At 52.2% G+C, this 13,114-nt stretch overlaps 1 protein-coding gene across 1 annotated transcript in view; it reads left to right on the plus strand.

The window, feature by feature from the left end:
• Nucleotides 1-717: 717 nt before the first annotated feature.
• SLC5A1 (solute carrier family 5 member 1) overlaps nt 718-13,114 on the plus strand; it is a 37,367-nt gene continuing 24,970 nt past the window's right edge. Inside the window, exons 1-5 of the mRNA XM_083373436.1 lie at nt 718-1,032; nt 6,910-6,981; nt 9,072-9,176; nt 9,475-9,534; nt 12,149-12,253. Of these exons, the coding sequence (XP_083229562.1) occupies nt 901-1,032; nt 6,910-6,981; nt 9,072-9,176; nt 9,475-9,534; nt 12,149-12,253 (474 nt within the window). The 5' untranslated portion in view covers nt 718-900. The remainder of the gene's footprint in view (nt 1,033-6,909; nt 6,982-9,071; nt 9,177-9,474; nt 9,535-12,148; nt 12,254-13,114) is intronic.

Below are 13,114 nucleotides of genomic sequence, written 5' to 3' on the forward strand. Positions count from 1 at the left end.
AATCCTAAAATTGCCAAAGTTGGACACTCATGAATTAGAAGGAGCCGTCCACCTAAAATGAAAATCGGCACACATTGGTCCTTCTAGCAACCTGTCTTCCCCCATGTACAACCCAGAGCTGCCTTCTATTCAGGCATGTGTGTTGCAGAGTCCCTTACAAATGTTGCAGAGGCTCCTTTGGCGCAAGCTTTGGCTTGTGAGAAGTCCATTCTCCATTCAAACCAGTTTTGACTATATCATTGGGGAGCCCTTGTGCCATATTCCCACTTTCAGGCGTTCATTTAATAAGCAGTCCACGGCTAAGCCAGGCCCTTTGTGAGACCAGGGCCTTGGTTCGGGAAGAGCAGGGTTTTGAGTAGCTTTGTGCCTCTGAAGCCCCGCTCCTTCCTTCTCCTTGACTCCTGAAGGGCTTTGGGCATCTTCTGGTCTCCAGGTTGGCAAATAGATGAGACACCCTGGTAAGAATGCCAGGCCTACCTTCCCGGGGAGTTCCCAGCCCCATGTGTCAAGTTGCCGAGTGAATGGGAGTTCTTGCGTATTAGGAACGGAACTGGCCAGGCAGGCTCCAGAGCAGAGAGCTCCTTCTCTCGCTGAGCCCGGCCCCTCCTTCCTCAGCGTCTCCTGCCAAGTCACCTGCTGCAGGACTACAAAAACCTGTCACAGCCACTGCTGCCGGGCATGTGCCGCTGGGCTTCCCCCCTACGGCATCTCCGGAGAGAAGCTGCATCCGCCAGAGCACCTGCTGGGACTTAGACATCCTCCCTGGATAAGGAACGGGCTCTCCAGGTTACACATTACTCTGAAGGGAAGGGGAAACATTTATCATTAACTGGGCAACTTGGCTGGTAGGTATAAGAAGAAGCAGATCAGCCCAGATCTGGAGGCCCTGAAGCTGCCAGGATGGCCACCCCAGCGACTACCACGGTGCTGACCCAACAGGAGCCGACCTCCTCTCACCTCGCAATTGCAAATGCAGCCGACATCTCGGTCATTGTCATCTACTTCCTCGTTGTCCTGGTGGTCGGCCTGTGGGTAAGTGGCAGCTTTCTTTGCCATCGCTGGTGGGGTCCAGGTGGAAGTAGCTTTTCTGGGAGATTTGGGCCCAGGAACCAAATCCAGGAGGGCCAGGGAGACCTAAGGAAGGGCCAAGGGCCCGGCATCCCAGGGTTGCTGAGCAGGAAATGGGGAGGTGCAGCAGCAACGGAAGGGTCAGTGAGAGAGAGGGGGGCGTATTGCTGAGGACCTGAACTGGCAAGGGGTGGGTGTGGAGGGCATGGAAGGGAAAAGCCTTGCCAATGCCCTGCCCCAGAGGTGTGTGTGTATGTGTCTGTGTGTGTGTTTGTGTGTGTTGGGGGGTGGGGTAGCTCTCACTACTTTTCCCGCTGCTTCTTCCCCCTTTGGATAGGAAATTCCCACCTGGGAGGGAAGGTGCAAAGGCCACCAGGCACCTTCCCATCTGAGGAGGGACAACCTTGGCAGGCAGGAGGAGGAGCTGCAGGCCTCCGTCTGACCAATGGAATCTGAGCACGGACCAGAAATGGAGAGCCTGTCTCAGAAGGGGCATCTACTGTATCCCTAAGCGATGTGGTCGTAAGGTGTGGCATCACACGGCCATGCCACTTAGGGACGGCACTTCTGGTTGTGAGTCCATGCCGTTGTTAAGCGCAGGATTTGCACTCCATTCCCATTGACAACCTCCTGTGGCTTCCTCGTTGGTTTCGCTCGTGGGAAGCTGGCGGGGAAAGTCACAAATGGTGATCCCATGACCGCGGAGATGCTGCAACTGTCGTAAGAAGACCAGGTGTAAGTACCACTCATTCAGCAGCATCGTAAGTGTGAACAGGTGCTGAATGAGTGGTCATTAAGCAAGTTCTACCTATAAAGGCAGGGTGCTTTGAGACTTTCAAGTTTCTGTTACTGCAACTTTCATAAAGGTGGCATTTGCATTCTTGATTGCGATGCCCTGTCTGTACTACCTAGAAGGCTGGCAAGGAGCGCCCCTTGCAAGCTGTGGGTGTCGGCTGGGCCATCTTCCTAAGAGTGGCCAGGAGTCCCAAGGAGCCACACATTCTCCCAGGAAATGGACCAACGTGCCTAGGATCTGGGTCGTTGCAGCCCCCTTTAGCGTCAAGGTATGATATTGACAATGAAGAATTGCAGGAAGGGAACACAAGGGGGCTGTCAACCCTTCAGCAGAGGGGCACTGACATTCTGCACATGCCTAGAAGAACTCTCCTCTGCCTGTTCACATTCCCATAGGGGTTCCTGATTTAAAGCAGGCTGAGAATTCGATTCTGTTCCAGCCATGCAGTCCTTTGCCAAAGCCCAGCTGCCAAGATCTGGGGAGAAGCTTTTCCCCATGCTGGCTGGGGAATCCTGGGAGTTGAAGTCCACGCATCTTAAAGTTGCCAAGATGGGAAGATGCTCGTGTGGGCAACGTCTCCTGTGCCTCCTCACATGGTGAAATTGCCCAAATGAATGAAGCCTGGAAATCCCCAGAAGAGAATCTACTGCCAGCTCAGAGGGAGAGAGCAAGGGATTCCACCCCCCCACCCCCCACATCCCACACACCCCCTGGGCAGACAGACGGGCCCAGAAACACAAGCCAGGCAGGATGAGGGGGGACAGCAGGAGGGGCTCAATTCAAAGCCTGGAGGGACTGCGGGGGGGGGGAGTCTTTCCCAGGATGGAGACAGGTGGGAAGGCCAAGGGATGCCAGTCTAAAGCAGAGACCAGACAGGGTGGTGGTGGGCAACAATCCCCCCACAGGCAGGTTGCCAGGACCCATGGACAGCCGTGGGTAGCACAGCAAAGTCCTCACACTGGGGAGACATTCTTGCTTCCACTTGTGATGAAGCCCAGCCTCCCACAGAGAAGGCCAGGGAGAAGGCTGCTTGGCCCTCGCTTGGACAGCTGGAGCAGGGAAGGAGGTCTTGAGGGAGGCAAGGAGGAAGATCAAGTTATTTTGCTATATGAAGAGCAGATCTCCCAGCCCATTGATCCCACCGCTGGCAGAAAGCAACCCCAGTGGCCGCTTAGGGAACAAGGGATCAAAGACTTTCCTAAGCACCAGGCCAACTTCTCAAGAGAGGCACCTTGTTCCACTCAAACAATCCCGTGGACTTGGCAGGAGTGCTGGGCAGCCTCTTACCAGTGTAAGAGCCTTTGCACTTCTGAAGGCTGCAAGCCCAGAGAGGACTTGATTTCTTTCTTCTTAGCAGGACCTACAAGGAGTGAAGGGCTTTGTGGCTCTCTTAGACTCCACAAGGGCTGTGTGCAGCCTTGCTCCCTTCAGACAAACCAGGAACTCCCCAGTGCTGAACCAGAAAGCTAAACCTCGTCTCCCCCAATGCTGGGTGTCACTGAGTTTCATGAGTGCAGACCCCTGCCATGTCCTTTTCCTGCTTGGAGCTGCAGAGCAAGAATTGGCCTCCATGGACCTTGGCCAGCTCCCTTCTGAGTGGCGAGTGGTTCCACAGGCTTTGATTTCCCTGTCTGGGCTGAATTGCTTATATGCCCTGCTTAGGCTTGCCTTTTATCTGGAGCAGCTGAGATTAAGCAATGCTGCTCCTGCATTTGAAAATCAGTGAGAACTAATAAAGGCAATGAAATGGATCCCTTGTCTCACCACTCGGGTTGCAAAAAAAGGAGAACTTTCTAGTCCCGTCTCAAGAAAAGGCCTGGGCATCATGTGCCCAAGAGCTTGCCAAGGGGATGGGACTGCTCATCCCGGCCAACTGTTCCTTGGCATCCTCCCAGATACTCCCTGGAGTAGGGCAAGCCAGCAAGCCAGGTTTCCTGGGCAGGCTGAAGGCCTGATGTGGGAAAGGGCTCTCCTTGGGCCCCCAAACATTTCATGCTCCAACTGGCCTTTAATCAGCTTGAAGGGGAGCATCTTCAGCAGCCACCCTCTGGCTCACTGCCCACTCCAGCCCTTCCTCTTTGGCTGCACGGAGGGCAGTTGCCTGGCCAGGTGAGCAAGGAGCGCAGAAGAGACGGGCCCTCGGTTCCCTTCCACGTGGGGTCAACTAGCCGGTGTGGCTCATCCCTGGAATAGAGGGTAGGCCCAGAGCAAAGAAGGGTGCCAGGACAGGCCTGGTGCTGGGCTGATCTCAGAGGCATCATCCCTGCCCCTGCTGACCTGGTGCCCGAGAGCAGGACCCAAGGAGGAACTCTGGGGGAATCCTGAGGAAGTGCCGAGTTGGGTGTGCAGATGCGGTGACTGTTTCTCTGTTCTTTAGACTTACACCAGCTGTTCTTGCAGGGGATTCTCTGTATTGGCTGGAGCAGCTAAATCTAGGTCCAAGCCAGGGTTTCTCAGCCGTGGCAACTGTCAGATGGGCAGACTTCACTCGTAGCTGGGGAATTCGGAGAGCCGATGTCCACCTGGCTGAGAAACCCTGGCCTCAGCTGCACTGGAGCTGCGCTGGAGGGGAACCCCGTCCAGATTGCCCTCTTTGGCAAGTTGGCTGCAGAGCAAAACCACTTTTCGTAGTCGCTTCTTTCTCTTTTCAGGTTGTAAAAAAAATCTGACTCTTTTGGGGAGGGGAGATTCAAACTTGGCTCCTGGTGAAGATCAGTGCAGACTTTCAGAAAGGGGGAGGAACATCCCTGCTCCAGCTGCCCCTCCCCTCCCTGCTGGGACTCTGTTTTCTGCAATTTGTGTCAATCAATGGCCAGGAATTATTTGCCTGCCTAATGACTTGTTGTTGAAGTCTGCGTGGGAGAGTTTAACCAGGAAGGCCCTTTCTGCACAGAGTGCTCTGAGGTGGGGCACGGGGTGGCGGCGGTAGCAACTGCTGCTGTGGCATTAACTCTAATGGATCCCTTAAGAGCAGCGCAGAGTTTTCAGAATGCTTGGAAAAGAGCCCTCTGGCTGAAAAGGCCTGGTCTTTAGAAGCACAGCTTGGGAACAAATGCGACCACCGCCTCTCCTGCTCCCAGGCTGGGCCAGCAGGTGACTTCTAGTCTTCAGTTACCTGAGTTAGGTGGACCTGTTGGCATAAATCTCCACCGAGGAAATTCCATCTGGGCAGCCGTTTCGCTCAGTTGCAGCAAAGACAATAAAATCGGTCCTGGTCCAATGATAAATCATGGCTCTTCCGCTCTTTTGCAACAAACCCTGGAGGCCTCGCCCGGTGGAATCGTTACTGCCCATTTGTAATGGCCACAGTTGCCCTCCGCCTCGCCACGCAATTAGCGCAACGGATGGCTGGCAAGCATCTGAGGGATCGTGCAAAAGGCAAGGGACAAAATGACACATTCTTGCCTTGCTGCTTACACCCAGGCTTCTTCCGGTCGAAGCCACAAGGACTCAGAATACAGAATAACAGAATTGGAAGGGACCTCGGAGGTCTTCTAGTCCAACCCTCTGCTCAGGCAGGAATCCCTGTCCCATTTCTGACAAACAGTTCTCCCACCTCTTCTTAAAACTTCCATTGTTGGGGTGGAAAGGCTGGATCCTAATGAAGCACCTTGACTTGAAGGCAGCCCATTAAAAAGCCCCCCCACACACACCATGTATCACCTGAAGAATTTGGATGGTGTCCAGGAAGAACGTGGAGCAGGGAAATGCTTTGAAATCAGATGATCTACTCTCGTTTTCCTTACTGATGCCGACGCAGAACCTCTGGCGAGACCATCAGAAAGAGAAAACGGAGTAGCCAAATGGCTGAATGAAGCATCAGTGCCAGATATGCTGAGAAGCCTATTTGGAGGGCTGGAAGAAAAGATGATTAAATCTCTTGGAGGAAGTGAAGTTCACTACAAAAAAAGGATGCAGGAGTGTGTCACCTGCTAGCCTCAACCCCCATGCAAAACAGACTGGAGAAACTGAAGGAGGAACCGTTTCCACCTCAGCTGTAATATCCGCAGGAATGGTGTCTGTTGCCAGGAAATAATAATAAACACAGGGTATGGCCCTTTCAGTGGTATTATAGTATTGCCTTTATTTAAAATGTTTACATGTAGGAAGAAAACGGTTTTACTATGCTTAAAAAGTCATTCACATATGAATCATACGATAAACAGAATCAATGCAACCAACACCCATATACACAGGGATTAACACCAGACAGACAATCCAGCAGAAAACAATATCCTAATCAAGGAAGTACCAAGGGGAAATCCACACCCACACCCCACACACCAATTCTCTACAGGGAGCAAACCTCACTTGCACTGATGATGTTGCCTAGTTGGGTAAGGAGACATCTGCAAGCCAAAAACCCAGCTCAAGAACGCCAAATACTGCTCAAATTTGACTTTCCTTTTGGAAGTAACTAGAATCATTCTTTTGTTTTATCTATAGGACACATCATGATTTTTTTCCTCCTCCAGATGTCAAATACCACAGAGGTTTTAGACCAATTTGTGTGTGTGTGTATGTGTGTGTGTGTGTGTGTGTGTGTGTGTTTGCATGCATATGCCCCTGAAGTGGGTCCTGGCCGAGTCTCTGCAGGGTTCTTGCCAAGACTTTGGGTGGGCTTGGCTCTGTCTCTGCTTCCTGGGCTGGGAGGTGTGCTGGCCAGCCGGCTTTGTGCCCAAGGTGGGATGAGTCTCACCACTCCTGGTCCAGCACCAAACTGGTCCTCAGACTGATTTTGTGTTGCCTTCTTCCTCAACCAAAATCAGAATGTGTGTGTGTGTGTGTGTGTGTGTGTGTGCAGGCTCAAGACGGAGACAGAGGGAGGGAGAGACGCTCAGTTCTACTGCCTCCGTGGACCGTCCCTCCCCTACAGCTGTGGGATTCCCTGGTGCTCCCCAAGCTGCCCAAGGCCAACCCAGGGGGGCTGGTGGAGATCAGCTGCAACTGGGATGGTGCTGCACTGGAGAGAAAATATGTCCCCACCCCCACCCTGTTGAAGGCAATTCCTCCATGACCTATTTCTCTGCTTTCTTTGCCTTCAGGCCATGTACTCAACCAACCGTGGAACCGTCGGAGGATTCTTCTTGGCTGGCCGGAGCATGGTGTGGTGGCCGGTGAGTTTCACCAAGGAAGCCCTTTCTTCCCACCGGTGTCCCTCTCTGGAAAGGCGCCATCTTTGCTTTGCACTTCCTACAGGGGATGGGGGGGGGGAAACAGGTGTTCTGGCTTTGTAGCAAGAGGGGCTTCTGCACTGCAAGCAGGAAGCTTCCAAGGAGCCCGGCAGCCTTTTTTCCACCCTGTTCTCCTGACAGTCCCCTCATTTGTGGTCCTCAGCTGTTCCCAGTTGACTTGTTCACTTTTTCCGCTTCTTCAGACTCGACTTTTCCTCTGGATGCTCCCAACTGTCCTCAAATTGCTGGGTGAGGAGTGGGATCTGTCCACTCCTACTGGCTGCTTTGGGCTGTGATGGGAACCCCCTTTGTTGGGCATTGCTATCCATGGGTATTTTGCTTGGGCCTCAGGCAGACTGGGCGCCTAGATTCCACGAAGCTTCCTTTAGCACCTCTCAAGTCTTATGGCTCCTGTGCTCTTTCAGAAGACCATTAAGTCTGCACAGAAGGGCAACGTAAGCCAGGACAGGCTTTGGACTAGCCAATATTGGATGTATTGCAGGTTCTCTGCTACTTTTGCCAACCTAAGTTTGGTTTCCAATCAGCGGTTCAGCCTTGAGGGATGAGTCTCTGCGTCTCCTTGGCAGGGAGGCCCTTGGAGACGGGCAGCAAAGACACAGCTCAGCTGCTTCTGGCTCCTTAGCCCAGAAGCTTCTGTAAGGCTGGTATTTTGTTCTGTGGCTCACTCTCTGGCCACACGAAAGAGACCTCCAAGCCAGGGAACTCCAGAAGGCCTGGCCAGAGCCTCTTGCAGGCAGCTCAGCCAGGCCTGCAGCTGCATCGCATCGATAAGTGAATCCCGTCTTCTCTGGAACAACAGCCCTGGAAGACCGTTGCCATGTTCCCCCAATCCTTCTCTTCCTTAGCTTAGATGTACCCAATTCCCGCCACCGTTCTTAGCCTCCGGCCCCCTAATCGTCTTTGTTGCTCTTCTCTGTACTCTTTTTGGAGTCTCAGCATCTTTTTTTTTTTTGGTATCGTGGTGACCAAAACTGCCTGCAGTATTCCAAGTGTGGCCTTACCAAGGCATTATAAAGCAGTACTAACACTTCACGTGCTCTTGATTCCATCCCTCTGTTGATGCAAGCCTGGGACTGTGTTGGCTTTTTTGGCAGCTGCAGCACATGGCTGGCTCATGCTTAAGATGAGTAGCCCCTGTTTTGAGCCCCTTAGCCAAGTGATGGGACATTCCTCCTAGCCTTTCCTGGCAGTTCCGTGAGGCTTACAAATAGCCCTCGACTTACAACCAAAACTGAGACCAAAATTTCTGTTGTTAAACAAGACAATTGTTGTCAGTTTTGCCCCATTTTATAACTTTCCTTGCCAGAATTGTTAAGTGAACCATTACAGTTGTTAAGTTAGTAACACGGGTGTTGTGGCTTCCCCACTGACTTTCCTTGTCAAAGAATCACAAAAGGGGATCACATGACCCCGGACTCCGCAACCATCCTAAGCCTGGGTCAGCTGCCAGACGTCTGGATTTCGATCATGTGACTGTGGGGATGCCGTGGGGGTTTTAAGTGTGACGAACGGTCATAAGTCTCATTTCTCAGTGCTGTTGTTACTTTGAACAGTCACTAAACAAATGTTTTAAGTTGAGGACTATCTGTACTTCTGGCTGAAGCTTTGTGGGCTGGAAGGAGCCTTGGTGGAGCAGTGGGCTAATGCCTCCTTAAGTAACACCAGCTGCCTGCCATTAGTGCAGGTTCGCATCCCACCAGGCTCAAGGTTGACTCAGCCTTCCATCCTTCCGAGGTAGGTAAAATGAGGACCCAGATTGTTGGGGGCAATTAAGCTGACTTTGTAATAATGCCGCTTGGGGGGGGGAAGCCCTAATAAGCAGGCATATACATAGAATGAAGGCTACTGCTAAGCACGTTGATTTGTGCTTAGATTGTAAGCCGCCCTGAGTCTTCGGAGAAGGGCGGGATATAAATGGGATTTAAAAAAAGGCCGTGGGAGCCCCTGAAACGCTCCACCTTTTGTGGCCTCTCGGAGCCTCTGACTCACGCCTGCCTCCCTTTCCCCTCCAGATCGGGGCCTCCCTGTTTGCAAGTAATATCGGCAGCGGCCACTTTGTGGGGCTGGCAGGGACGGGGGCGGCTGCAGGAATTGCCATTGGAGGCTTTGAGTGGAACGTAAGTACTTTCCCCTTCTGTCGGTCCTGGGTGCGAATCTCAGCTGGAAATCTCCTCCTGAGCCCGTCTCCAGCTGAGCTGCAGAGCCCTGGCCCCCACTACCTGGATGCCCTGGAGGAGGGGGGGCAGGTTGGCAAAATACCACTCCAGCCCTGTGGATGCCCCACCTGGAAGAGGCACTTGCTTGCACGTGATGGGGCTGGGCTGGGCTGCTTTGCTGGGCAGGGGGGGGCTTCCCCTCCCCGCCTGGCCCTGTGGGAGAGACAGAGGCAACCCCTCTTCCCCCTACCCCTTCTAGGCCCTGGTGATCGTGGTGATCCTCGGCTGGGTGTTTGTGCCCATCTACATCAAGGCTGGGGTGAGTAGATGACTCGGTGATTCTGCTGGCTGCTTCTGGGGAGGGTCCCCCCCAAGGGACGTGGGCTGCAGCACAATCTATCGGATCGCCACAGAAATGTTAGACCCAGATTAAGAGAGAGAAGGAGGTTCTGCAAAATGACAGCAGAGAGAAATAGAGGCAAGTAAAGGAAGATGGGAACTAAGATATTCATGTGGTTTCAGATCTCTCAGACCAGGGGTAGACAACTTTGGCTCTTTTATGACTCGTGGACTTCAACTCCCAGAATTCCTGAGCCAGCTATGCTGGGAGTTGAAGTCCACGAGTCATAAAAGAGCCAAGGTTGCCTATCCCTGTCCCAGATAGTCGATTTAGTCTCATAAACCTCATTAATTAATACCCCACTTAAGCACTAAAATGCTATTTAATGTACCATCTTAATACATTAAATGTATTTTGAAAGTGTAAAACATTAAAATATTTAAGATAAAAACTTTTCAATTGACGAGCTACTGGATTAGGATCACAAGTCAGTGCCCCTAATTGGCCTCCACGAGTTCAGGAATACAGCCTAGCCTAGCAAAAAATCCTTTCCGGCTGTATTCAGTGTTTCTATAGTCAGCCTGCTTTAAGCAGAGTTTTGCTACTTGCCAGGTAATGTTGGATCCTTATGTTCAAGTAAATATTTTACATAAATACCATCTGGGGCAGGGAGGGTTTTTTCTTCAAAGGAGCGAGAAAGGTTCTGCCAACATCCGTGCAGAAGAATGTGGGCAAACCTTTCAGCTGCTCTGCCTGGGGCTGATCCGATCTTAGACCTGGGATGGGGGGGACAGTCAAGTGAGCGTGGGAGAAACTCTGCAAAACTTGGTTGCTTGTGAATAGACACAATACACTGGCAACTCCTTGCCACAACTCTCATTGATCTTTCTGCCTGCCCAAATCAGTCACTCTCCATTGCAAGCCCTCTCCTGGGCGGCTGTGTCTCTGTTCCAGGAACAGCTTCTCTGTTCCAGACTAACTTTCCAGGTGCCTGGAGTGCCTGCATCTATGGGGCCAAGCCTGGTGTCAGGAAATTCAGCCTTGGCTAGATGTGACGTCTCTTCAGCCAAGCACTGGTCCAGGAGTGTCCAGTCTTGACAATTTTAAGACTTCTGGATGTCAACTCCCAGGATAAGAAGGAGGGAATTGCCCCCTCCAAGGGCTCTAGAGGCGCCCCCTGGCCCTTCCCCACCCTCCGAGGATGTGCCTGGGCTACAGGGAGCTCCATGAAGGTCCTGAATATGAGGTTCTTCCATGAGCCTGGAGAAGACTCAGCTCCTAAACTCACCAGCATCTTCCTGAAGGTATACAGCTTTGCCAGCTGGGAATTCTGGGAGTTGAAGTCCACAAGTCTTAAAGTTGCCAAGACTGGACAGCCCTGCTCTACTCACCATTGGGCAGTCCTGCATCCAGCTGGAACGCTGCACTCCATTCACAACACACCCCTGGGTAGATCTTGGACTGATGGACTCAAGGAACAACGTCTGACCTCCTGGCCACCGTTCAGCTCTGAGAAGGGCCACAAGGACCTTAGCAGCAGCTGGAACATCTTTGGGCCCCTCTTATATACAAGAATGCCCAAATACCTCTACCAGCTTTTCTGGAGATTTCGGATTCTCAATTGGCCAAAAAATGTTGGTAAAGCCAACCATCTGGCCACACTTCCACCCACCCGACTGACATCTACTTCAAACTTTGAGGTTTTCTTCGAGACCATCCTAATCTTTGCTTGGCTGCCATTCAGTTATAAGTGCTCAAAAAGGACGGACAGGAGACTTGGGCCCATTGGAGTCATAATAGAACTATTGCGTTACCTGATTTGCACAGGGAAACAATTTGTCTGCCTGCAGCGTTCGGGGTGGGGTTCAGACAAAAGCAATGGAATGTCTATAAAAACTGAATAATAAAGAAGTAACAGTGCTGCCTTGTTTCACTCCTCCCCTGCCTGGGCCAGGCCCACATAGGGCCCCAGAAGAGGTTTAGCAAGAAGGTCTTTCAGTTCAGAGGCTTCTTTAGGAAAGAGCATCTCTGGCCCTGTTGCCCTTCCAGGTGATCATTTACCTGCAAGGATGCTGTTGACATGGGCCAGGTTTCTCAGCAGGTTGGCCCCAGATCCAGGGCTCCGTAGATCTTTTCTTTTTGTAACTTAAACACATTCAGCAGAATTGCTCCTGTGGCCCTTCCTCCCCATTCTCAAGAGAAGAAGCAAAGCGAAGGGTGATGCTTCGTTCTGCACGGATGTCAGCTCTGAGAAGGAGAAAGGAAAGCCAAAGGGAGAGGGAAGGAAGGTGCCAGCCACCTTTTCCTGGTTAGTCACTGAACAGCCTTTTTTGCAGAGTTGGGTTTCTAAGCCCTGGAAAATTTAAGACGTGTGGACTTCAACTCTCAGAATTCCTCAGCCAGCAATGCTTCTGGGAGTTGAAGTCCACACATCTTAAAGTTCCCAAGGTTGAAAAACCCTGTCTTAGAGGTTGCTTTTGCATGGTGGGCCAAAATTTGCATCCCTCTTTTTTTCAATCCATGCTTCTGCAGTTCTTGGGATCCTTCCCACCAGATGTCCCCACCCCCAACAGCACCTTTTCCTCCCCCACAGGTGGTCACCATGCCAGAGTATCTGAAGAAGCGCTTCGGAGGGAAACGGATTCAGATCTACCTGTCAATCCTTTCTCTGCTCCTGTATATCTTCACGAAGATCTCAGTGAGTTTAGGAGCTGAATCCTCTCCAGGATCGTGGTGGGGACCTTCATGGCATGTCCTGTATCTCAGGGGGTAGGGAAGGGCCAAGGGATGCCTCTAGGGCTTTTGAGGGGGCATCAAGCGTGGAGGGGCAGGTAAAGGAGGGTCTCTTCCAATGGGTTGGTAGCCATGCAATGGGCCCAGTGACTTGGGGAACCTTCCCATCACAAGGGCTGGATATTCCCACATCACAACCTCTGGGCTGGATAGCTCACAAAAGCCAGTCCCAGACACCCGAGCCCCCATCTTCCCATGGACCTCTGAGGGCCACAGTCCAGAAGGAAATCCCTCAGCTCCCAAGGAAATGGCTGCCTGAATTCATTTCCAAAGCAGATGGCTTCCTACGAGCCCTTCTTTTCAAGAGTGAGGGCTGTAAGAAGCCCTGGGGGGGGGACTAGTGAGTCCAAGGGGGGTTTCTCTCTCTCTCTCTCTCTCTCTCTCTCTCTCTCTCTCTCTCTCTCTCTCTCTCTCTTCTCTCAGGCCAGGGCACTGTACCCCATGATGCTACTCTTTGCCCGGTGAACAAAGGGCAGAAGTTAATTGTGCCCATTAACCCAAGGCCCCTGCCTTCTCTCACTAGCTGGCAATAAATGATCTCTATCAGGGTTATTGATTAAACTCTAATGGGATGGGAAGGGCACACGCCCCCAAGAGGCAGGGGACACAATGGGAGAGGGAGAGATACGGACGGTTCTGCCTTGAAGGACAAAGAGAGCAGTGCTGGGGCCCTTTGGCTGCAGGCTGCCTCCTCGAGTGGCAGGGAGAGGCAGACCCTCCCTCTCGTGCCAGGCAGGCAGTGCCAAAGCAACGGAAAGAGTGCCGT

This window comes from Vipera ursinii (genome assembly GCF_947247035.1).
Source record: "Vipera ursinii genome assembly, chromosome: 14".
Taxonomy (NCBI): Eukaryota; Metazoa; Chordata; class Lepidosauria; order Squamata; family Viperidae; genus Vipera; species Vipera ursinii.